Consider the following 25640-nt stretch of genomic DNA (forward strand, 5'->3'; position numbering starts at 1 on the left):
CCTCAGTAAGGGGGCCTGGTCAAGGGGGTGTCCAAATCAGAAGGGCAATAAAAGAGGAGGAGACCTAATCCCTTGGAAGTGAGCCCTGGCCTATCCTGGTGGCAGTATTCCAACAAAGTTCTGTCTGTGGTAGAGCTGGGAGAGAACCTCTCTGTGAACTGTCCCAACTCTGACCTAAGCCACAAGCTGGAAAGTGAGAACCCAAAGTGAAAACCTGCTTCTCTTAGGTATGGGGGTGGGAGATAGGACCAAAAGCTGGTACCCAAAAAGCACTCTCCAGTCCCCCAAGGATTCAGACCACTAATACATTGTCCTCTGCTCCCCTTACACACAGCCTCCCACCCCACCAGTGCCAACTATTTCACACTGAACTCTCCTGATAGCCCAGAAAAGGACCTGGAAGTATTGCCAAATTGCTGGCAAACTACCCTCTCCTCCAACCAAAGTTTCTGCAGAGACTTCAACTCAAAGATGAGAAGGGGCCCCCTTCAGAACTCTCAGAATAGTCTGGAGCAAATCGAAACTCTGAGGCCATAAATCAATGGGAGAAGTATTTGGTACTGCTTCAGAGAAATGCCTTAACGCCAGCAAGGCCCAATGGCAGCATCTCAGCTCTAGCCAGGAGCCTCCATGCCGCTATTAACAGCTCAGTTAATGCTCCAACCGCTGTTTAACAATTAACATTAACGACTTGGGTTGGAGTGGGGTGATTTGGTGGGATGTGAAGGGAAAAAATCCGAGGAAGTCAAAGGAAATTTAACTTTTGAGGTGAAAACGGCTTCCCTAAGAGAGACCTTGGTCTGGGCAGGCCACCAGGGAACCAGAAGCTGAGAGTCCTCCCTCACCACTCTGAAATCCACTTTCCTTGAGTAAGGCTATGGGCCTTTTAAAGTTCCCTTCCAGAGAACAAGAATTTAGATGCTCAAGTATGTAGGCCCAGGCTGGGGAACCAATCCCTTTCCACTTACTCCTCCAGGCCCCAACCTGACCAGTGCTGGGTACACATGCCCTGGATCCACTTCACCAGAGCCAAAATAGGTGGAAAGTTGTCTTGGAAGAAGCAGGTGAGCAAGGATACAGAGCTTTAGTCAATATTTGCAAGGCTGTTGGCAGATTAGATATATCTGTATTCAAACACTGCAATCTGATTTCTCTGTCAAAAATACACTTAACATTTTTCTCCCTTTAGTTAACTGTAGTGGTTTTGCTACTTAGCATCAGGTAAGACCCACTTAGCCCACCTTTTTTTTTTTTTTTTTTTTTTGGTGGAGATTATAGATCATTATTTAACATGAGATATTTCGGGTGGGTGCAGCTGCAGTACAAATGGGCTCCAAATTCTCTGGATATATATGGATGTGTGTATCATTTTATACACATGGTCTAAAACTCCTGCAACTATGTATACATGCAATGGTTCTGTTGTGCACAGAGATGCAAATCCTACCTACACCCTGAGTTGCAAATTCCTGAAATACTCCACCTATACTTGATATAAATGGTCATACAGTCGCTGAGAAAGTAACCTAGCTTTACTATTACCCTGTTTACTTTCCATCTGATAAAATAATAATTGTGTCCAGAACACCATATAAGCCTTAGAGTGTTGATGAATAGCATGCTGCAATTAATTAACAACCTGATATCTATTTGGGGAGCAAATTTGGGGGAAGACAGAGGCCTAGGGAATACAAAACAAAACCTCAGAAAACTTTTTTAAAATAAATAACTCCTGAAAGAACAAAGCAAACCCATTCCTTCCTACCAAGCTTCCGAAAGCTATTCCAGCAGCCCTTCCCCCAAATAGGCACGAAATTTATGGATCTTTTACAAGGTAATAAACCACAGTAATTACCTCCCTGCATCCCCAAACTAAGAGAACAAATTAAGCCAGAACTTGAAAAGAATTTTAAAGAGTTTTCTCTTGTTTCCCGTAGGAAAAGAAAACGCAGAGACCTGGAAGACCCGTGCTTTTCCTGTTGGAAGAACGGAGGATCAGCCCGGCTCAAGGAACGGGGAAGACCCGTTGCCTGCGACGGTCTACACATTTGAAAGGCAGTAACTTCCCTCTTGCCAAGGAAAGGCAGAAGCATAGGAGAAACTGCAAGGCGGCGAGACAAGTTTCCTCCACGCAGATCCGTGCCTGACGACCATTCCCGAACTCACAAGTCTCCGCAGGCGCTGCAAACAGTCGACAAGGCGAGCGGCCCACGCAGCGGCCGCCGCGCCCATGGCCTCTACTTGCTTCCGCCCCGCTGCTCGGTGTAGTGGTCTGTTTGGAGCTTACCCGAAGAAAGAAACACACCCCGTTGACATCCCCCACCCCCACGCACACACATCTTTGGTTGGGCAACCGCCCCTCCTGCACAACGCCAGGCGGCTTTCCGGGCAGCTTTCGGGGCCGACTCTTTGTCTGCCTGAAGCCCCGCATTCGCGGGGAGTGCAGCTGACGGGAACCCAGCTCCAAAATGCCTTCGAAGTTAAATATTGACCAGAACCTCTTTCAGAGGGCTGCAGCTCCCTGGAGGAGTAAACTCCCTCCAAAGGCCCGTGCAAAGCCCGGCGGAGTGAGGAGTCAGCGCCGCGCTTACCTCGAAAGATCTTGAAGACTGATCCGGTGATTGTCTCCGACCCCTGGCACTCAGGGAATCGCCTTTTCCGGTGTCCTGGCGCTCTGCGGACAAATAAACAGCAGAGGGTAAACGGTGGCTGCGAAGGAAGGGAGTTGGAGAGCCGGAGTTGGAAGTGCGGCCGGCGCGGGCGCCGGGGTGGCCCCCGGGGTGACGCGGCCGCGGAGGAGTCGCCAGGGCACTCGTCCATGAGGCGCACTCGTTGCTTGTAAGGGTCCAGTCTAAGAATGGCCCGACCATGGTGATTTATTTTTGTAAAGTAAATACATACTCCATCTCCGCACCCACATTCTCCTCTTTCTTTTTACGGGGGGGTGCGGTGAGGGAAGGGGGTCGGGGGGAGAAAACGGACAGGCGGAGGAAGATGGGAAGGTGGGAGACGCTTTGCCATTGGGGCCAGCTCTGCTCCGAGAGCTCCTCACGCACCTCAACTTGGGGAATGTGAATGCACGCTTTATTTTCTTTCGCTAACAAAGGGAAGCCCTGTCTGGGAGCATTCAATCACCGACTCTCTTGAAACCTCACTAATAGTGTTCATTTCTGTGTGGCGCGAAATTAGACCCCGGCTCAGTCCTTGGGCCGGGGGGGGGGGGGGGGGGCAGTCTTGAGAGGTTTTGTCTTCTGGTTCATTCAAGCCCTGGATGCGCCACTTCTCGGTCGCAGTGGTTCGGCGGGACTACCGCTCAGAACAGGCCAACCATGGCTGTTGGAAATAGGGGGGAAATGGCAAGGATGCAGACATCGGACAATACCCGGTCTGGGGGCCCTATCCAGCCTGGCCTTACGCAGCAGCGACAAGCCAACCGATGCCCTATTTCCGCTGCCAACTCATCCCTCAAGATATTTGCAACCCCCTCTTGCTCTCTAGCAAATGGTCAGTCAACTTTCCGGGGATGGAGAGAAGACGTTGGGAAAGGGAGGAAAGTATCATCCTCCGTGCTGAACTCGGGCTTGGAGAAGTTCTCCGCTGGCTGGGACTCTGTTGGGCGGGTTGCTCCCACAACCCTATCCCCCACTACCCTTTCACCCACGCCTGGGTAGCCTCCCCACACGCCAGCCTGCCCCAAACCAGCCCTCCAAGTCTGTCTCCAGCCCATGCAATCCCGCTGAGAGCCTGAGAGGCTACCAAATAGCTGACAAGCCCCCTGACCCTCAGGCTTCAGGGCCCCCCAGCACATTGAACAAGTGGCCACAAACCAGCAACTAGTTGCCCTCTGCCACCACCTCGACCTGCAGCCCCCACCCCTCCATCAGGCACTTGGGACTCAGAGTCCATGTTCAGAGTCCCCTTTCTCTTGTTCAAACTCGCCCTCTTTATCCCCAAAGGGAGTGCCCCCGGCCTTGGAGCTCCTGGAGTGACTCTGAGCAAGGTGGGGCTTAGCTACCCTTCTCGGTGCTATTCAACTTCGCTCCAGAAAGATCCGCTATGCCACCATCCGCCACCCCCTCCTCCGCCCCCAACGACGCTTAGGAGTATTGTAATTATTATGGTTATTATTGTTGTTGCTATTTCCTTATCCCCAAGTCAAATATTCATGGCTGCTGTTCCCCATAAATCGTTCAGACTAATGAGTCACAAAGAGATGCTGCCCAGGTCTCTCCCTCTGCAATGGCCACCGCCGCCGCCGCGTGGCCTCTCTCTCGGCGTTTTTGGCGCTCGCTTGCTCCCTCGCTCGCCCGGCGCGGGTGATTTATGAACACCGGGAAAATTGAACAAAGCCGCGCGCCGGTCCTGTGGTATCTCTGCAGCCTTCCCCAGTGTGAATCAGAACATTACCAACTGTCTGCGCATCCGTCCCACTTCATCACTAAAGCCAGGATGTGACCGTAGAAAACCCAGCCCAAACTCACGTTTCCCCGGACACGGCGCGCTCCCCGGACTTGCAGAAACCCTGAAGAAGAAGCCCCAAGACCCAGCGTGGGCCCGCCAGCTCCGGTCCTCCCCGCCGAAGGGCTCTCTTCAGCCCCCTTGAAGGAGTTAAAAGCCTTTGGAGATAAATCTGAGGGGGTGTGTTTTTTAAAAATCAAATAGGAAGTTGGGGGTCTCACTTCTGAGAGATTCATTCCTAGTGAGGCCCTGACGACTCCGATCCATTCCTGACGATCCGCATTAATTATTTAATGAGTCACGTGACCTCAAAAGATTACAATTTCAATATCTCCCTCGAACTGGCGCTAACACCTTTATCCGCAGCAACCACCGTCCTTGTTTGGCTCTTTTAGTTCCCAGGCCTCCGGAAGCAGACCCCTTGCTCCTTGCTCAACTCCGAGGCCAGCGACTGCCATGAAAATCCCAGGGCCAGCAGAGTAGAAGTAGTCATTCTGGAACTGTAAGCATTGTGGACAGTGGGGTGCCCACCCCTCTCCCAGGCACCATGGCGTCTATTCCCTCCTGAGCCCAGAGGAGAGCCCACTTGTCTCAGCGTCTTGGCTAAGGCGCTTTGGTTACATAATCTCCTGGGGCGCTTTGCCGGTGCATCAGGCAAGAACCCAGCCTTCTTCCCTGTCCGCGGCACACCTGTGGCCATCCATGTCAAGCGTAAGCCCAGATGCCCACGTCCATTCCAGGCAGAATAGGCTTCCGCAGAGGAAAGATGGCTGTGCACTTACCCCTCTCCAAGGTGAGACCAAAGGCTCTATCCAACCTACACATTCATCAACATGAACATGGGGGGGGGGGGACTTTGAGCTGCCTTAGTTAGTTTCCTCATGGGTAAACTGAGAAGACTGAACCAAAATGGCCTCCAAATCTTTCAGACATTCTTTCAAACAGGGAACTCTTTTAGCCCCAGAAATCAAGTCCAGAGAGAGGGGAGCTGGCCTGAGTGGGTGGGGGGAGTTACTCCATCAGTTTGGGGCCTTGAGAAGAAGAGAGCCAGAATTCCAAGACAGAAGGTTCAGGCTAGAATGTTTCATAACAGTCCCAGCAGCCTCCCTGATGCTATCAAGAAGTTAGAACCCACATCCTTTCTTCCTCCTATTTTTCCCAGCCCATAGCCTTTTGAGAGAGGAAGCAGAGTTATTCTTGGGCCCATGGTGTACAATATAGAGAAGGAGCAATAGGAACAGCCCTTGGGAAGGGTGAGCCTATGTTCTTCAATATACGACCCAGGCTAGGGATGCAGACCAACAGCCCCACGGCTTGCACAGAAGTCCCATCCATTCAGATGGGAAGCCTCAGGTTTCTGTTTGCTTCGTTGATTCTTTGGGGTCTTTCTTTCCTTTCATTCTAAAGAGTCCTTGATCAGTTTCTATGTTGAAACTGCTGGAGAGAAGGCAGTGGTGAGAAGAGCAGCACAGTTTGGATGCTTAGGAGAGCAAGGAGACAGAGTGGAGATGGTGATCCCCACCCCATGGGGAGGAAGCTGAGAGATGGGGGGAATGTGGGCACCCGGGTATAGCTGAGTATAGAGTTAGAGATGCTGTGCAGAGGGCCCACTCCCTATATATCTAGGTAATCTTCCCATGAGCTCCATCCTGGGTATTAAGTACTCTACTATGCCTGTCACAGTTGAATTCCCGCTGTAATAAAACACCGGGTATATCGTAGATTTCAGCAAAACTAGGAAAGAGAGCCTGCAAAGTGCCATTTTTCTTCAGGGGGGAGAGTGTTAAGTACTTAATTCAAACTGTGACCATTAAAGTGTCTCCCATCCGATTTAGGTTGATTTCAGATGTTGAAAAACTTTTATCTCCAGAGTCATGCACAGCTTGGCTCTGTGACTAAAGCAAGGGAGTATGTGTTAGAGGGAAGGAGGGAGAAAGAGAAAAAGAAGAGGAGAGCATGTGTAAGGGTCATTTTGGTAGGAGAATTATAGAGCTTACACAAAATACTGTCTTTAAAGGTCAAGGGTTTGAGGGGCCACTAGGGTTCGCTTTAAAAAAAAAAAAAACAATTAATGAGATAGAAAATTTGTCCTCTGGGTGAACTCTTATGGTTGCCCTAGCAAAGGGAAGACAATGCATGATTTTAAAGCCCAAAGTGGGATTTTCTAAGCTGTTATAACAAGCTCCCTTAAAGAGCAAATCTAAAACAGGCAAAACACTGTAAAGAAATGATACAATTGTTTGGGTCATTTTGGATAATTTTGGCTTTGCAAAACTTACCGATACCTTCATAATCAAGACAGTTTGGACAAAAATGCCATTTTCTCCTGGTAAATTAGAAAAACAATCTTTCGATCCTTTCTCTTCCTTTCCTGGATAGACTATAAGAGTAAGTGAAAGAAAGTTATCCCTTTCATCCCCATATAACTGCCTCCAGTAGGAAGCTAATGAATGCCCCTATACCCTCCTTCCCTACAGAGGAGAAATACAAGAATTTACCTTACATGATGATAATCTGCCATTTGAGGTTTTGCAGCTCGACACTCAATTTCCACCAAGAGTCTAGGCATTTTTTGAGCAGACAGCCAAGATGCTGCATCTTTGCCCGAGACCATATTATTTGCAAGAAGATCCCTCGCTTCTCCACAGACTTTTCCCAGAGAATGCCTTTCAGAATTGCTGTTGAATTACAAAGAAGTATTTATTGTATGAGGTGATTAATGATTCCTGGGAAAATTGCTATTTTCAGCGTGATTTAATTTCGTTTTACAAGTGCGTGTTGTAGGGGGAGGGTTAATAAGTTTCAGCACAGTTGCAGTGCTTCCAGAAATCCCTGGCACCCGTTCACACCGGATAAAATGCACTTTATGCCAGTTTTGGCCTGACTTGGGAAGGCGTGTATTCGTTTGCCCCTGAATTTTCTTGGAGAGAGGTGGAAACCCCTCAGAGACTGGTGTCCACCACTCTCCTCCTAGATGTGGCTTGTTCATAGGTAGGGAACTGATCACCCTTGCCAGTATCACACATAGGGCAACAGCGGCAAAAGGAGGAACAGCACTGGCCGCTGGCTAAGGGTTTGCCCCTGATGGGAAAATGTGTTTAAATTTCCTCTGGTATAGCAAAGGTAGGTGAGCGCCCCCTCCCATCTCTGCTAAAATTATAACATGAATTAAATACTGCACCCATTCATGGCCAGGTGACAGTTATATTCTGGGGCTGCTGTGTGTTGGTTTTCTGCATCGTGTTGCAGAATCCTCCCTTCAGTGACAACCAAGTCTAAATCCTCTTTACTGTTTTGTAAATTAGTAAATAAATACTAGAGTTACAGAGATTGAGATGTGGGCTTTGATTTTCAACCTTTGAATCTAGCTCTTTAGGTTGGGCAGAAAGATCCAGGAGCATTTGAGGAAAGTGACCCTAGCTCAGAATTTGGCTTTTTTCCAGCACTGAATACTCCCAGGTCTACCTTGCTTGGGGTACATTTTGGGAGTGTCATTATGCTTTTTCTTTCCTCAGAGAAACTTTGGAGGGTCTACCGGGAAAATTCAGTTTATTTTGAAAGCTCTTGCTTCTGAAAGAAAGAAAGAGAGAAAGAAAGAAAGAAAGAGAAACAAAAATCCCCAAGCTGTAGTTAGTGAAGAGAACCTTAAAAATAGCCAAGAAACAAAAAGCAATCTCAACTCTCTGCACAAACTATTTTTTTTATCTCCAGGGAAACAGGCAGATTAAGTGTGAAGGTGCAATAAATACCAAAGGGACCACTTCTTTCCAAGTGTGCTCAGAGTTCAGCGTGTAGAACAGCTGCAGAAACCCCTGGGCCCTCAGCATTGCGTGGTTTCACCTTTCATTGCAGGGAAGGACACGTTTCTATGCCTTACAGAGACTTGAAGCCTGAAAGCCTGGCCAAGTTTGGGAAGAAGAGGAGCCCTCTCAGAGCTCAAGAGCCTCCCTGCTCTTTGGAACTTTTCCCACAGTGGGTCAAACTTGACAAAAGTTCAGCTCAAGTTGAACACACTCACACAAATTACGTGAGCAGTGAGAATCCAAGTGAACATAACTCAAGCCATCTATAGGATTTTTACATGCAAGGTTAAACATCTCAATCCAGAGAATTTTGGGGTTTTTTTTAATTAAAAGTAGGAAACACACAAATGTGTCTTAGAACTTTAATGGTTTTTTAAACAGAATTTATTCTTAGCACATGGCTTTTTTATATAGCCACACCACAATTTGTACAGTTGCACATGGGTCTAAATGCACTCCCCTCTCCCCCGAGATTTTGCCTCAGAATAAGACAACAACTCTACAACAATATTTTAAATAAATGCAAGGAAAGGAAACTAACATGTGTCACATCTACCATCAAGGTCTATACATTTTGAGAATTAAATAATCTTGTGAGGTCCACAATGTCTACTCATTTATTCAGTTCAATACAAGCTTGTATGAGCTGCCTTAATGTGGAAGGGGGAGGTAGGGAAGGTGGGAAAAGGGTCTGTTTTCTTCTGCTTGCAACAAATATACATGTATATGTCCCCAGTCAGCATGGGCTGTCCAGCTGACTTTAGCCATCTCAAAAGTATTTGTTGCCAAGTGGTCCTTCTCAGGTACCCAAACCTGGCAGCCTTATTCAGGCCAGCGGGTTGTTCCATCAGCCAGCATCCTGGCTATTGTCCTCTCTTTGGTGGCAACCAGCACACACTCTTACCGGGATAATGTCTTCTTTTTTATTATCCTTTTCACCAAGTTGGGTTTTGTTTTGGGGTCTGTTATGGTCCAGACAGGTAGGAGTATGGGGAAAAGGGCAGAAGAAGGGGGGAAAGCAGGTGGGGGAATGAAACTGGTCTAGATCTCTAGAAGATTATATGGAGGAGGGAATGGGTGTGGAGGCACCCTGGTGGGGGTGGGGATGCAGGTGCGGGCTCTGAGTTTGTGCTTTCCCTGGCGGGCCTGCTGAGGCCGAGGCCGAGTTGGAGGATCGCATCTTAGTGTTGGGCAATTTGTGATCTTTCTTCCACTTCATCCTCCGGTTCTGAAACCAGATCTTGACCTGGCGCTCGGACAAGCAGAGCGTGTGGGCGATCTCGATGCGGCGCCGCCGGGTCAGGTAGCGGTTAAAGTGGAACTCCTTCTCCAGCTCCAAGACCTGCTGTCGGGTGTATGCGGTTCGAGAGCGCTTGGGCTCCCCTCCGTTATAACTGGGGTTGACTGAACGCCCATAACCCCGAAGGAGAAGGCCAAGGAGGAGGGAGTGGAAGAGAGGGAAAGGAGGAGGAGAGAGAAGGTGGGGTGGGGAAGAGCAATTGGACATCATCATTATATAATAACCTGACACCAAGTTCACGCAAGATACATAAAACGGCAAAGAAAATGTTTCACAGGCTATTGACAACGGGAAACACCCGAGAGCCATAAAGAATGGTGCTGGGCATTGGGGCTGAAGAAAAGCTTCAAAGACACATGGCCTGAAGCCTCTGCCAGGGCAATTAAATTTATGGGGGCTATAATTACTGCCCTAACAGTTTGGCGTCTCGTAAATCTCTCGATAAAGGGACCCCGGGTACAAAAGGGTTCTCACGTTAGGATCAGGCGGCTGGCTGGCGCGCACACACCCACATCCCACTGTAGCTCGGGCCAGATGGGGGCTCCCCTCCAGAGGCCCCCTTCCCCTCAGCCTCTTCTTCTGACCCTCGCCCCGACCCCCGAACCCCGGCCCGGCCCCAGCCCACCCTCCCGCGCCTCCCCAGCGGCGCCACGTACCGGCGCTGACATGGATCTTCTTCATCCAGGGGTACACCACAGGCTCTTTGCCCTTCAGGCCCGGCGGGCTCTTGTCGGCCAGGAGCAGCGGGCACGCGGGGGCGCTGCCCCCTGCCGGGACGCCCGGGGTGGCTGGAGCCGCCTCGCAACGCCGCGGGGGTGCCGGGGGCGCCGCGCGATGCTGCGGGGGAGGCGGCGGCGGGGGCTGCCGCCCGGGCGGCAGGACGTGGCTCGCGTGCAGGCCGTGCACGGGACCCTTGGCTCGCGCCGGGGGCTGCTCGGGCTGTGGCTGCCGCCCCGGGCTGGCGCCACCGCGGTAGCCATAGGGGTAGGCGGCGTCGGCGGCACCGTGCGCGGGGTAGAGCGCGGCCGCAGGGTAGGAGGGCTCGCGGGCAGCCCGTGGCGCGTAGTAGGAGGCGGGGGGCTCGCGGCTGTTGCCCGCGTGGGGGAGCTGGGGCTGCTGCGCCGGCAGGTGCTGGGCCGCGGGCGCTGGAGGCTGCTGGTAGCTGGGGCCCCCGCCTGGGCCGCCGTCTCCGCCGCCCGGGCCGCTGTGCTGCGCGTACTCCTCAAAGGGAGGGAACTTGGGCTCGATGTAGTTGGAGTTTATCAAAAACGAGCTCATGGTCATTAATTTGTGAAGTGCAAAAATACTAATTTTTCTCGCGTTGTCGTTTTTCTGGGCTCGCCGAGGCCCCTCCCCCTCCTGCCTCGCTTCCCATCCCCCCTTTCCTCTGCTCCCTTCCCCTCCCCCGCTGTCAAGCGCCCACCCCTCCCCCTCCCGCCGCCGCCAACGCCACCAAAGTTCGCGCCGCTCCTCCCCCCCCGCCCGCTCGCGCGCGCGCTCGTCTCGGTCTCGCGCGCGCCCCCGCCCAGTACCCACCACGTGACCAGCCCCTGCCAATGGGCGCGCCGCGCGCGCGGACCCGGATCAGGAAGCGCGCGGGTGGGTGATGAATGCCGCTGTCTGGCCTCCGGTGGAGGGAGGGAGCTGGAGCTTTGGTCCCCCCAACCCCCCAACTTTGAGTCCTGCTGGGAATCGGGGCCCGCCAGTGCTTCTGGTCCTCTTGGACGCCCAGGCCGGGCCCTTTTCGTGCCATACTCCTGGCGTAGGCCTCGGGGCAGCCGCGTGACAGCGGCCCAGCGCTGACCTCGGGCCCAGCCTAGCCTGGCCTGGCGTTTTCCAGGGTTCGAGGCCGGCGGGGGAAGGGAATGGCGTCGAGACCTTGGAGGTATCCTAGTTTTAATCCTGGCCCCGGAATAAAACGAATAAGGCCAACAGACCCATTTTTTTCACCAGCTGACCCTCTTCCCCACATCGTGCGCCAGATATACCCTGCTTTGAGAAGCCCGGCAGGAGCCGCAAAGGGTGGGTGGGTGAATAGCTGAGAGAAATCGGCCCGAGGATGTAAAGCAAGGCCATTCCAATATAACCGGATGGGCACTTTTCATTTTTTCTTCCTTTTAGAGACAGAATCTATTCGATTATTTCCTAAGAAAAATCAAAACCTTTCTAATAGCATCTCGTTTGATGGAGGTGTCGATGTGAGAGTTAAACACGCTTGCATTTACTAGGTGCGACTGTGAGAGAAAAGGTAGCCCAAGGGTGGGAATAGGTAGCAGCGACGCCTCCACAAAATCGAGCTTTGAAACCAACAACTTCCTATTTCAAAACAATCCCCAAACAAAAACAAGCTAAGGACGGAATAGGCACTGTGCCCAGTCTGATCTCTGACGGGTCTTTTCGCGCTAACAATTCTATATTTTGTCCTTTGGATGCTGCTTTCTCAGGCTGTATTTGAGGCTAAAGTTATATTTACAGGATAGTCTATAATTTCTGAATTGCTGAAAATTAGCATATTAACGATATCAGCAGCTCTGGAAAGTGGGGAGAGAGGACTGTTGCCTGCCATTTGGTAATTGAAATTTGATGGGTAAACTAATTACGCCATTATTAACAAATAAATTACATATTAATTCCACCTAATGTTGATCTTTGAAGTAAATACTGATGCTTTACTCATAGTAGTGTGTACTTTCCCTTTCATTTTCTGAGTAACAGACACACCTGGATCCTCTATACTTTTCAGCCTAGATGAAAGCAGAGCAAACTAGCATAGTCGCCATGCTAAAAATACTTTCATATTGGCATGCAAAGCAAGGATTTTTCAGCTGGTGCACCTTAGTTGAATTTTCAAAGAGCAGTATAAACAGCCTTCTCACAACTGAGTCTGGACTGCAGACAAGCAAAGTTATAGCCTAAGCCTGGAGACACTTCAAAAGGAATGTCAATTCTATCTTCATTTATATCGCTTACTCATATGAGTTACTAAATGCTGGAATATATCCATTTGATGGATAGTCATTTAATGCTTAGCCACATAAAGCCTATTATATGGGACTAATCTTTAAACTAATTTAGGAAAAGAGGTTAAAAAAGGGATCATGTTAGCTTTCCAACTGGAATCACCCTGAAGTAGTACAAAGAGGCTTTCCACATTGGAAGTGTGTCTCTGAAGAGTGCCGTCCATCGACACGGGGCACCCTGAATTTTTTTTTAATGAAATCTGATCCACAGACAGAAATCAACGCTGAGTGTAATCTTTAGACATCCTCTCTAGAGTTGGGGGGAAATCTAGCCTGTGATACAGCTACCTAAACCAGTATTTCTCTACAGCAAGAAAAAATAATATATACATATTTTATATACTATTTTATATGAACAATATATACATACATAATGTAATTTACAAAACGTGGCTTTCTAAGCTTCAGGGGGAGAAAAAAACATGACAAGGAAATTTTGCCCTCACGTCAGCCTTAAGTACTAGGGTCTTAACTACATCTGTTTAATATTATTTACAGACACTAAAACACAAAATTCATGTTGTTTAGCCTCAGAACCTTCTACCGAGTTTCTATTTTAAAGTATTAACGAGGCACAGGCACTGTTTTGTATATGGTTAACCTAAACGAGTTAACTGTGCCTGTGTTTCATGTGGTTCTATTACTTTAGGAAGATGGGCTTACACAGAATCCCCCAAGGCCTGTAACTTGTCTTTGTGGTTCCTATCATAAACACAAACGGAGCCAGGACCACCAAGTGTTATCTCACACACCGACATTTTGACATTTTACTGCAAGATTTATGGCTGTAATAAACAATCTCAGTACCTTTTCTGATCCTTCCACAATCTCTCTTTGCAAGCCATAGCATCATTCCATTGAATCAAATAATCTTTTGAAAAATGCTTAAAAAAAAAACAACCCCAAAACCTCTTGCCTTTACATAAGATCCAACACACCAAAGTAAAGCCAGGAAGAGACTAACTCAATTAATAAATAAGCTGAAGTTTACCAGCAGCATCTCGCCCGAGAAAAGATGGGATGCCCTGAAATCGAGCAGAGAGGGAGCGTGCTAATCTTCGCACACCAACTGGCTCCAGTCCCTAGCAGGGTGAAAGCGTTATCCTTTTCTTGGGAAACTGGTGAGCGCATTTGCTCATTTCCACGTGCAGAGATAACATATATTCCCAACAAAAGCTTTCTTAAAATCCCATTAAGTGAAATAACTTTTCATCATGTCCTCGAATCCCAGATGGAAAAGGAGAGCGAAGGGAGTCTAAGGGAGAGGGAGGGCGAGAGAGAGGCAGTGTTTGCAGCCTCGTTTGAATCTGATTTGAATCATTTTGAATATATTTGGAACAGCCTCCCCTCTTGAATGCAACCCTGTCCCAAGTTTCAAAGTGACCGAACAGTGACACCGTGCGCATTTTGTTTCTTATTAATCTTACACATTGACAGTCTTTGTTAAATCACAAGGCGCGCCCTTCACTAGCCGACATTTTCATATTTGTTAGACGCGCTGACCTGAAGTTCACCTCGGCCTTGGACTTTGCGCTTCTAAAAGGTCTATACAGTGTCTTTTAGAGAGCAGGGTGCTTTGCCCAGGTCACTCCTTCTCAGGGAAAACCAAGGGGCAAAGCCAAGGAAATGTAAACGTTATGGAATGTATTGACTGTATTTGTCCTTTGTTCTTTAGAGCGAGAGAGTTCTCCAGACTGTTCTCTGTCTGAAGCAAGTCTCTGGAGCGCACACGGGAATAGCTGAATTTCAAAATGCCTGATGGTGGCATTTGAGGACTTCCCCAATACCTACACGAGGCATATGATTTTAGAGAAGCAATACTGTTTCAGCCATTCGGCCAAGGAGCAGTTTCCTTGTAGTAGTTTATAATAGTGCACACAACCCACACATAAGGATTGAAACGTGTATCTGGATTAAACATGAATTTTAACCTGAATTGTGTGAGAGGCCTAAAGATAAAAATCCTCCAAATAAAAAAGTAGGTACTCTAAAAGCAATAACTTCTGCAGGTACTTTTTTTTCCTTTTAACTTTAAAACTGGCTCAGGGGTGTCTATGCTTATTGAAGTTGATATGCTTCTAAGGTGTGGCACGCTTTTAACCAATAATACGATAACAAGGTTTTCTTGAAGAGACACATAATTGTCTTGGTGAGTAATAGAGGGGGTTTCAGTTTTCTTCATTTCACTAGCCCAGATGTGGTGAAGTGTTCATTGCCATAACAGCAATCACCACGGTTGTTTCCTTTCGTCTGTTTTCATCTGGCACACCCCCATTTGGCTTCAAGCTCTTGGCCAGAGTGAAAACTTTACACATTGCACAGTAGAAGCAATCTGATTACTTCCATGAAGGCGGTGCTTAGGAAATATTTACTTTACCACTAAATGTACCTGGCACCAGCAAATCCAATCAACCAGAATATATTGGGATGATCTTAAATATCCCTGCAAGAGTCCACTTTCTGAGTAGTTGAATTAACTCATCTCTAAAGTTAAAAGGGAAAACGTAGGAAAAAAATTCATTTTTCTCTTCTGTTTTCCTCCTCTGATTACTTGAAGATCAATACATAGAAGAGGACAATAGAAAACAGAAAACAGATTCTAATGGCACCAACATTTACAGCTAACATAGGTGCATGAAAAATAAAATATTGTTTAGTTCTCCAGTTGCAACTCACACATGAGGCATGGTTCCAGTTGACTTCCTCAACACACTATTCCCTTTCTTTTCTACTCTCCCACCCTTCCTCCTGAACTTGCTTCCCCTCTCCTTAGCTTTTATTCCAAATGTATTTTTAAAGAGTATTTTCTGGAGAAGAGAAGTTCCTCACGGTGGTCTTAACGAAATGGTCTGGCATATGTGGATTCCATTTTCCTGTTCAAATGGCATATTCTTTTCAGTTTAGTTATCCACTTACAGATTGTAGCATTTCTCTTACATTCGGTTTTGGGTTAACAACAAACATAATGAAAATTTTCCAACAACAGGAACATTTTCATGGTACCAATAAGCATTTTGTCCCTGGTGGAGTGTGGAAGAATCCTGCCCTTGAGGGAGCATTTCCACTTCCTTCCTTCCCTTCCCAGCTCTGAGAACTCTTTGGATTTAGTGGGTGGAGGTTGCAGAAAAACCATTCTGTGTTTGAAAATTGCAAAGAATATATTTTGTGAGAAGTGCCTGTGCCTGCCCTTGTTCTCACAAACTCGAGGGATCATTATATGTGTGAAAAAGAAAAAGAAACTGTCCAATCAAAATAACAATTTTCAACTAAAGGAAGTGTCCTGCCCGGTTCTCTTGCCTCTGAAGATATGATGAAACCTTGAAAACTTGCTACATTATTTCTTAAAGGTCCACTGATGAGTTTTGAGCTTCTTAATTTTGTGACAAACCCACAGACTCCTGGTTCTCCAACATCTAAGGTGTTGGTGTTTCAGTAATCTATGCCTATTTACCTGCTGCTATTCCCCCAGAATGGGAGCGATAATTCAAGATGAAATACAGCATGTATTACTCTTGAAAAGAGGAATTTTCTATCCTTTCCTCCGTAATTGAGGTCATTCAACCACTAGGGTTCACCTGGAGTCCATACCATGATACACGCGTCACTCCGAGCCATTTTATCTTTTGTGCTGATAGTCAAGATCGCAGCTCTAACATTGACATCAAACTCTGTCTGGGCAGATGACTAAGAGTGCTGTACAACATAAACTTTTGACCCTCAACTTTCTGACCCGCAGTTGCAACGCACTAGCCACAAAGATACACAAAGCTGTGCCTCTTCTTTCAGGGGGAAGGGGCCCCCCAGGATCTCAGGGACACCCTGCTTCTGCCACTGCCTTTTGGATTAAGAGGGTGAATTGGATATTCTTGGGTGTTTGTGACGGTATTTCCTGTCAAACCAGCCTCCTACCTCTTTTTGTCAGCACTTAAATAGGAGGGAGATTATTTTTAAAATCACTCATCATCACATTTACAGGGAAAATCTGGAATAGGAAGGGTGGAATCTCAAAAAAAAAAAAAAGTGACAGAAAAAAGAAGACAGGGAGAAAGCAGGCAGTGGGAGTTGGAGACATTTTTTTTTTTTCTTTATTTAAAAATAAAGATGCAGCCCTAATCGTTGGGAGAGCTGGCCCAGGCAGGCGAGTTGACTGTGAACTTGTACTAAAGCGTGCTCTGCTGGCGATTCCTAGGGTGTGCAGATTTATCTTCTCTGCATTTACTTAACCCGGCAGTGAACTGCACGGGCGTCATTTGTTAGGCGATGACAGACTTCACCTCCAGCAAGGGCTGCTTCACAAAATCGCAATAATTACCCAATAACCTTCATAACAAATATTATTATTGAAAAGACCGGTTTGTGGGGAGGGGACCTGGTGGAAGAAGGACAGCTTTCTTTGTGAAAACCACCAAACAAAACAGACCTAGGCAGACCTTCCAGTTCTGGGGTTTACAATGGCCAGGACTGTGCTTCCCCTCTCCTATGTGGGTGGGAACCTCGGCTGACCCCCTCAGCCTTGTCTGGAAGCCCCGTTTATAGTTTTGTCATTGACTAGAAAGAAATTCTGCCTTAGAAGCCAAAGGGATGGAGCCCACAACATTCTGCACTCTCCATGGTGGGCAAACCTCAGACAGACTCCCGAGCTAAGGCAGGGGAAAGGCTTTGAAGGGCATCTTTTAAGCTAAAAGGATTGTTTTCCTCTTTAATAGCCCATCTTTCAGGATGTAATTTGCTCTCCCCTCACTAATTGCTTGGATATAATACTCTTCACATCTCAACAAACGAACATGACTCTATTTCTGGTAGAGAATTCTGTCCTGCTCTCCCAGAGCCGCCAACAATGAAGCAGGGGAAAGAGCAGGAGAAAAGGAATCTCAGCATAATGTTGTGAAATTAGACCATGGAAACCCTAACAAACCCCTAAGTAATTGTGACTAGAAGCTTCCTATTATATTTATAGTTCAGGAAATATTGTCTCTTCAGCTTGTAGAAACAAACGAGGCCCTGCACATACTGGACACCTTCTCCTTTTACAACATGAGGAGCACAGACAGACACTCCTGCCACCGGCTGAGGCTGGATGTCTTCATAAAGCCCTTAATGACAGAGATTTTTTTCTAAGTAAGTTCCTTTGCAAAAACACCACCAAAGAATGCACAAGAAGAAATAACTTACCTACAAAATGAGCAGATAACCAGCCATCCTCTTTACTATGCTTCCTATGAAAATAGGAAGAAAAAAATGTCTCCAATAACGCTCACATAGGTCTGACTGGATGCTGTATTTTTAAAAAGTCATTTAACTCCTTGTGAGTTAACCTGCTCTCTTAGGAACTCTGAACTTTCATGAAGATTACAACAGACAGAAATAAGCAAGCTGATAATATATATAGCCTGTATTATTATTATTATTTTTTTTTAGTTCATGGAAAAGATTCTCTACATTGGGTAATGCTGGATATCGGTCCAACAGCCTTTCTGCCCATTCCCACACCCAGGGTGAGATGTGGCCATGGACGTGGTGTGGACGCTTCCTCCGGGCAAGTTACTCAAGTGAACCTGCCAGAAGCCCTATCGCTCTTTTTTTCCCTGCTACTAATTTTAGTCACCAAGAAATCACTAAAGCAAGATCACCAAACGAGTAACTAAAATAAAACCTTAACCCAATATTTTCCAGTAAAGAACTCAAAAGTCAGAGCAGCAAAACAGACTCCAGAATTCTCACAGACACACAAAATGACAAAAGAGAACCCAAATAGAGTTTATATTCTGGTTCCCACTAAGATGCGGACACATCTTCCTGAGTGCTGAAATATCAGTACTTTAATAGGTCACGCAGGATGACTTCAGGGATTTGCCTTGCCACTATTTCAGAGAAGTGGGACTTGTGGGAGGGTTTTGATTTTTCAAAAAACTTCCCAGGTTTGTTTTTTGGACCTCTGACTTTGGGGACAACTGTTGGACCTATGCTGAGTTTAAGTGGCCTCTGCACAATAAAGTTTGTTGAAATTCCAAAACTATACCTTAATTTTTTTTTTTTTTCACTTTAAGCACTCAGTAAATATCTTTACCAATGAGCACTTGCAGAATACTATCTAGCTCCTAAGGAGAAAAGCATTTGGAGACAGAAGGTCCTATTTTTTTTTATTTCATTTCTGAGCTGGAGAATTTGGTCTAATTCTTCAGAGGGAGTGGTGGGAAATCTGCTAGGTCCCTTGTGGGTACCCATCCAGAAAAAGACCCCTGGACAGGCCACAGCATCCCCAGTCACTTTGCCACTGAAGAATGTGAGGGTTTGGGGCCAGAGGGGGTGGTGGCTGAGGCCAAGTTGGAATTGTACCCAGGAAAAATTTATTTCACCTTACTTCACTGTAGGTGCAATATTGGGAACTGTTTTGGAAATCATAGATTATGTAAATTTCCTGGGATCAAACAGAAAGAGCAGCTAACAAAAGAAAGGCGGAAATCTCCTACTGACAAACGACCAATTTCTTCCCTAAACTATCCTTTATGACGTGTCAGGAAAAACAACCTAATGGCTCTGGGGACTTTTAAGTTGGGCATTGAAGACACCTCGACTTCCCCCCAAACTTTAGGGCACAGTTTGGAAGACAGAATTTGCCTGTATGTTGAGGGGGAGTAAATGTCTCTAATCTTTAGTGTTACCTAAGGGGATCCCTAAGTTACCTTTTGAGCGTCCTGTGCCTGCAGGTCTTAATTCTACAAAGGAGGAGAGGAAAAGGAAAGAAGAGAGGGAGAAGAAAGGGAAGGCGGAAGAAAAGAAAGCGCTTTAACTCCTTTCATTTAGCCTGGGGATTCAAAGACTAAAGTTAAATCCGGCCATAAAGTTTATTGCTTCAGACTCACAGGCGGGTGAGAACAGTCCCACCGAAATAAAAAGAACGTGCAGGCAAACAAGGTTCAGGGCCTGGTCCCGGGTGCGGGGGGAGGGGATGGTGAGCCCTCCCCCCAGGTGGGGACCCGCAGTCCCCACAGTCCTGGGCTCGGCCTGGCAACCCAGGGGCCCAGCCTGGAGGTGCGGCCCGCGCCTCGCCGGCCTCTGCCACCCTCCGGCTCTCTCACCAGCCAGCCTGAAACTCGGCCCCGAAGGCAGCCGTCTCAATTCAGTGCTGCCAAATGACCCCGGCCCGCGAAGACATATTGCCACAGCCCCGTAAGGAATCCCGCCAGAGTCCGCCTCGGCCCTGCCTGGGCCTTTCTTTCAAACTCCAAGCACTCCTCAGCGCAGCGCGGCCCTCGGCGCCCGTGGCCGGCGCCCCACAGTCTCCCAGCCCCCACCCTAGGGCTCCGCTACCCCTCGACGAGCCAGCCGAGCCAGCCCCGCCAGCCCCGGAATGGGGGGCGGCCTTGCCAAGTCTCCGCACACAGGCCCATTCGAACACAAAAATCATCTTTTGCACGCCGGCGAGAGCAGCGGAAGTCATTAACATTCGCGGTTGTGCAGCAATTAAAGTTAGGCCTGGGGACGCGGCGGCCACAGGCGCTTTTCACCGGGGTGCCTCCGCAGAGCTGGCTCCTGGCGCTGCTAATGTGGGCAGAGGAAAAGTTGGCTCTGCCCTTTTGAATTCAGAGGCAACCTCAGAGTTATTGAACGAGAGAGAGAGAGAGAGAGAGAGAGAGATCGAGGAAGAAAGTTTTCAGAGTACAAATAAACTTGAAAGCGCTCAGGAGGCGAGCTTACCTTAACTCGGAGGGAGCCATTTTTCAGAGAGTTTTGAGAACTTGTGGTTTGGACACTTCTGGACCTAAAATTGACAATTTGAATGACCAGGCGGCACACGTAGCCTGCAAAAGAGTCAAATGGAGTCCAGCGTCAGTGAGATTATATGTTATGTGGTATATAATGTTGGATGTCAACTCCCCAAAACCATAAAACTTACTTTAATGGCCCCACGTGACGTTTTATAGCCAGTGAGCCGATCTGTCTGTGCTATGGATGATTTTACGATCTAATTCATAGACAAAACCCTATTCATTTGGCACCCAAATGTCATATAGCCGGAACTGGGGCTTATAAAGTTTACTGTTTTATAACTTTTAAAAGGAAAGACGGCATCAGTGTAAGCAGTCGGTAAATGTGCAAATCTCTAGTTGCGCTTTAGCTGCTCTGAGGAGTTTCCCAATCGAGCTAGGATGGGGTAAGTACCTTCCATTTGTAGCAAATTAATTGTAGCAAAAGAAGCCAACTGGGCTCAGGGTGAGGAATGGGAAGGGGTGCCTGGGTGGGTTAGGGGAAGAGGGTTTGGGAGCCACAACCTGGCGCAGCAGCCTCTTCAGCAAGTGGAGGCCTAGGATGACCTTAGGAAAGAGGCAGCATCTGTGTGGGCCCTGAGGGCTGCTAACAAAGCCCTGTGCTTTTGCTCCTTTCTCTCTCTTCCTCTTTTTTTTTTTTTTGTACCCAGCAAGTTATCTTGGTTTCCTCAGAGATGGGCAGGTTGGACTCAGGCTTTGGAACCACCTACAGCTTTTCCACCTTCTGCCCTGAACTCTGATGGGTCAGAGTTAGGGAGGTCGCGGGTCAGGGTGTTGGTCTGAGGTCTCCTTGCACAGGCAGGCTGCTCAGGTAGCCTCAGACTCACTGCCTTCCAGCACTGGACAGACAGAAGAGCAGAAAGAGCCGCTTGCTATTTTGGCACAAACCAGACCAAGAGAACTTACAATAGAAAGTTTATTTTTTTGTTTCCAGTCAGTATTTTTTCCTTAAAAACAAATACAAAAAAAAAAAAAAAAAAAAAAGCTGATCACAGTTTGCTTAAACAGCCAGACTCGGACAATATTTGTAACTTTGTTCACAAAAACATACATCACTGAAGCTGCGCTTATGAGAGCCACTTCCAGAGTTCGTGCAAAGGGTCCTACAAAGGCACGCAGGGACACACCGCTCGGAGTCACAGTTTTCGTCACAGAGCCACTAGTCACTACACGTCAAACAAGTTAAGTTGTGTCTCATCAAGTCACCTCTACAACAGCATTAATTACACAAGGAATATAGGTAGTTTGAATAAAAATATCTTTAACAGCTTGGAGCTATTGAGACAGGAACACTTCCACTCACATGCACAGTTAAACAACTGGAGTGCAACACACAACATTGGCACTAAACGAGGTTGAAGGGGGAGATTTTTGTGTGTTTTTTTCTCTTTTTTGTTATAGTTACTTCAAGTAACACAGCTTGCTTCATATAAATAAGTTAAAACATCTATTTTTTTTTTTCAAGACAAAGCCATTCAGGACAAAGAGATGAACAGAAAGCAGATCTACTTATACAGGCGCTATAATGGCAATAAACAGGCTCATGATTAAAAGATGAATTAGGGCAACGAGAACAGGGCTTCTTCACAGAAGGAACACAAGGGAGTTTCAGAAAGTCACCTTAGTACTGACACTACGCGGGATCCGCTAATACTGCTCAGTACTTTAAACGCTCAAATACTCAGGGGCGGAAGGCCCCTCCCGCCGCCGCCATGCTCATGCTTTTCAGCTTATTATCTTTTTTCCACTTCATTCTCCGGTTTTGGAACCAGATTTTAATTTGTCTCTCGGAGAGGCAAAGAGCATGTGCTATTTCAATCCTTCTTCGGCGGGTCAGGTAGCGGTTGAAGTGGAACTCCTTCTCCAGCTCCAGGGTCTGGTAGCGCGTGTAGGCCGTCCGGGCCCTTTTGCCTTCCGGGCCGCCTATGTTGTCTGCAACAGAAAAGTCGGCGATTTAGCCACCAACTCCTCAGTCCCTGGTTACCCAAGTCGAGCTAGGGTCCTGAGCAGGGAACAGGGGAGAAAAGCTCAACAAGTCCTCTCTCCTCGCCCGCCCACCCCTCCAGAATTTCCTTCCCTCTTCCTTTCTAGAGAGAAAACAATACAATTTGGACTCTGGGAACAATCGGCCCATCTGAGGCTGGAGCCGCGCGTCCCGGAGGATCGCCCCGCTTTCCTTCACCCCTCTCCTGCCCTCTGGCCCTGCCCCTGGCGTCCTGAGGCGGGGCACAGCCCTCCCAGGCAGCCCACCTCTCAGAAACCCACGGAAGCAAGGCCCTTTCCTGAGCGCCCAAGTGGCCTCCAGGTCACCCTCCCTTAAAGTTCCAGCCCCGCGAGCCGCCTTCTGTTCCAGCCTGCACGCTTGGGGCGCCTGCTTTCTTTTTCTTCCCTTTCCTGCTGTCCCTTCTGCTCCCAAACTTCAGAATCCCGCCGGCTCTCGCCTCGATTATTCCCCCCCAAGCCCCTTTTCGGGGACTCTAATTAGTAACGCTGTTTCCCCAGCGTAGCCCTCCTCATAAATTATCCGCCCTGACAAGCCCGATTCACGGCCCCTACTGCCATCCTCTACCTCTCTGCGCCCTGCTCGGCTGGCCTGACCCGGGAGCGCGTTCCGAGGCGCTGGGGTTCGATATGGGATTTTTCCTTTTCCCCCGGTTTCAACATCTAAACTTGCCTGGCCAGCGGCCCTTCTCCTCCCCCCTTCTCCCATTTGCGAGCGTTGGGCACTGCAGACACGAGAAGGTGAAAGGAGGAAGGCAGGGGAAGGAGAACGGCGGGGAGAGACTCCACAGGGCTGGGAGAGGCGAGACCAGGAGAGAGATGGGGAGAGAGGGCGGTAAAGAAGAGAAGGGGGACCGAGAGCCGCGCCCCCCGCAGCCGCGTGGATTTAGAGAAAGGCTGGCTTTACCATGACTTATGTGCAGCTTGCGCATCCAGGGGTAGATCTGGGGTTGGGCGGGCGGCGCCGGGCTCGGCTCGCTCTGCGCGCTCGCCTGCTCGCTGCTGGCGGGGGCGTCCTCCTCGGCTCCGGACGCCGTGCCAACCCCCTCTCTGCTGCTGATGTGGGTGCTGCCGGCGTTGGCCGAGGCGCCGCTGGAGTTGCCCAGGGAGTTTTTCCCGCCGTGGTGGCTGTCGCTGCCGGGCGAGGGGGCCACGGCGGAGCAGGGCAGCGGGTCGGGCGGAGGCGAGTGCGTGGACGTGGCCGGCTGGCTGTACCTGGGCTCGGCAGGCGCCGCGCTGGCGCCGGCCGCGTAGCTGCGGGCGCGCTCCCCGGAGCCAAAGTGGCCGGAGCCTGAGCGGCCGACGCTGAGATCCATGCCATTGTAGCCGTAGCCGTACCTGCCGGAGTGCATGCTCGCCGAGTCCCTGAATTGCTCGCTCACGGAACTATGATCTCCATAATTATGCAACTGGTAGTCCGGGCCATTTGGATAGCGACCGCAAAATGAGTTTACAAAATAAGAGCTCATTTGTTTTTTGATATGTGTGCTTGATTTGTGGCTCGCGGTCGTTTGTGCGTCTATAGCACCCTTGCACAATTTATGATGAATTATGGAAATGACTGGGACATGTACTTGGTTCCCTCCTACGTAGGCACCCAAATATGGGGTACGACTTCGAATCACGTGCTTTTGTTGTCCAGTCGTAAATCCTGCCTGATGACCTCTAGAGGTAAACTCGTGCACTAATGGGGGAGTTGGGTGGAGGCGAGAGGGGTGGCGCGCGCGCCCTAGGCGCGTGCCCGCCACCCGCCGCCGCCGTTCAGTCGGACTCGAGCGCCACCCGCTGGAGGCAGGGCGCATCGCTCCGCTTCCGACCCAGGGCTGCAAGGGCCGGGGTCGAATTGAGGTTACAGCCCATTATGGCAAAATTATTGCATTTCCCTCGCAGTTCCATTAGGATGTACCAATTGTGAGGCCGTCAGCTGCCGATCGCGCGCCCGGCGAGGATGCAGAGGATTGGGGGGAGATGGTGACTTGGATTTTATTTACAACAACTTTATTTCCCCGCTGTGCAGCCCCTCTTATTTTTGTGTCGAGGTTGGGGTCGGTTCTGCCCGTCGTGCCGGCAGCTCTGAAATTTGAAAATACAGATATCACCTTCGGGGAAGGGGGGAGGCCGTTTAGCCAATTGGAGAAATAAATCCTGCCCGCAGCAGCAGCTACAATTACGGCTCTGTTTTTCTGTGAGTGCATGAGGGACAGTGTCCCTGCCGCTCTTAAATGACAGGCGTCTATTAAAGATAGCTTTTGTGTAGTGTTTCTCCGAGGCGAGGTCAAATTCCATACACTTTTATAACCGGAGTCGATTTTTCTTTCGTGTAAATATGGTTTTCGTGTCATTAGTTCGCTATTTGATTTGCTTTAAGTATCCAGTCTGGAGAATCTTCACCACCAGGTCCCTTTCCTCGAGGCAGCCGGGCCCCAAGTCGAAGGGTTCTCCGTGAACCCAGCGAGTGGGCCCAGACTCCCCGCAGCCACAGAAGCTGCTTGGAGCCTGAGGATCCTTGGGCCGAATTATTAGGGTCTTGCTTAGACCTCCAGGAGCAAAATGAGGGTGCTAATGGAAGCATTTCGTGGCAGTGCCTAGTATCTTCGTAGTTATTTTCCTGGGTCCTGAAAGACGAAAGTAAATCACAAATAAAGCCGAAAGGCATGAGGGGTACTTCCCGCTGGAGGCTGAGCGTTCCAGGCACCCCTGGCACATTTGGAAACCAGGACTCTTGCCGTTCCCATGGCCCTGAGCCCCCTCCTTAGGTCCTGAAAGCTACTCTGGTAGCAGCGCAGGCATTATCGGAGGCGGGGATCCGGGATCCGGGATCCGGAGCTGGAGTCTTCGGGAGCCCAGTCTCTCCGGGGGCTGTGAAGTTCCACCCGCGCCCAGGTTGGGTCGGCTCGGCTCAGGCTGCTTCTCTTCCACGGACGGTTGCGTGCGGGGCCGAGAGACTGGGCTGTCTCAGGGCCCCCTTTGTTCCTCACGCTTCTTCCTGTCTAGGAGCGGCCTGGGATGCCACCGCAGTGCTGGGGCCCCAGCCTTTAGGCCCCCTCTTTCCAGTGGCCTGAGTCGATTTGGTGGTGACGTCCGGGACTTGGTGGCGAGGGAAAGGGGCGAAAACGCCCAGACACCAAAAGGGGCTCGACCCAGGTTCTTTCCTCTCCAGCACCCCCGCGTCCCGAGCTCAGGCGCACGCAAAGGCGCTAGCACAAGAGCCGGGGACGAATTCGGGGCGCGCCCTGGGATCCGGAGCCGGCTAGGGCAGCCTTGGAGAGCGGGACTGTATGTGCAGTGC

At 49.2% G+C, this 25640-nt stretch overlaps 3 protein-coding genes across 4 annotated transcripts in view; all 3 read right to left on the reverse strand.

Moving 5' to 3' along the window:
• Positions 1 to 25640, reverse strand: part of HOXA3 (homeobox A3) — a 45100-nt gene that overhangs the window by 12515 nt on the left and 6945 nt on the right. The window contains exons 2-3 of one of the 2 annotated variants that reach the window (XM_078059396.1): positions 20280 to 20383; positions 2592 to 2674 (exon numbers count right to left, since the gene is read on the reverse strand). The gene's annotated coding sequence lies outside the window, so the exon portion shown is untranslated. Of the gene's footprint in view, positions 1 to 2591; positions 7137 to 20279; positions 20384 to 25640 lie in introns of both variants that reach the window. The other variant, XM_078059395.1, reaches the window with a different exon arrangement.
• HOXA4 (homeobox A4) lies at positions 8610 to 10941 on the reverse strand. Its single transcript, XM_036088775.2, has 2 exons — positions 10218 to 10941; positions 8610 to 9665 (listed from the first exon to the last, which is right to left on the reverse strand). Exons 1-2 carry the CDS (start codon positions 10843 to 10845, stop codon positions 9319 to 9321), a joined length of 975 nt encoding a protein of 324 aa, XP_035944668.1. The 5' UTR covers positions 10846 to 10941; the 3' UTR covers positions 8610 to 9318.
• HOXA5 (homeobox A5) lies at positions 21249 to 24153 on the reverse strand. Its single transcript, XM_036088772.2, has 2 exons — positions 23259 to 24153; positions 21249 to 22282 (listed from the first exon to the last, which is right to left on the reverse strand). The coding sequence occupies exons 1-2, from the start codon at positions 24151 to 24153 to the stop codon at positions 22032 to 22034; spliced, it is 1146 nt and encodes a 381-aa protein (XP_035944665.1). The 3' UTR covers positions 21249 to 22031.

The sequence above is a fragment of the Halichoerus grypus genome, chromosome 12 (genome assembly GCF_964656455.1).
Source record: "Halichoerus grypus chromosome 12, mHalGry1.hap1.1, whole genome shotgun sequence".
Taxonomy (NCBI): domain Eukaryota; kingdom Metazoa; phylum Chordata; class Mammalia; order Carnivora; family Phocidae; genus Halichoerus; species Halichoerus grypus.

Excerpts from the sequence above, each read along its gene's own strand:
- HOXA4 (XM_036088775.2), bottom strand. The coding sequence starts at position 10,845 with ATGACCATGAGCTCGTTTTTGATAAACTCCAACTACATCGAGCCCAAG. Across the intron at positions 9,666-10,217 it reads GAAGATCCATGTCAGCGCCG|TCAACCCCAGTTATAACGGA; the intron begins GTACGTGGCGCC and ends ATGGGCGTTCAG.
- HOXA5 (XM_036088772.2), bottom strand. The coding sequence starts at position 24,153 with ATGCGCCCTGCCTCCAGCGGGTGGCGCTCGAGTCCGACTGAACGGCGG. Across the intron at positions 22,283-23,258 it reads CAAGCTGCACATAAGTCATG|ACAACATAGGCGGCCCGGAA; the intron begins GTAAAGCCAGCC and ends TTTCTGTTGCAG.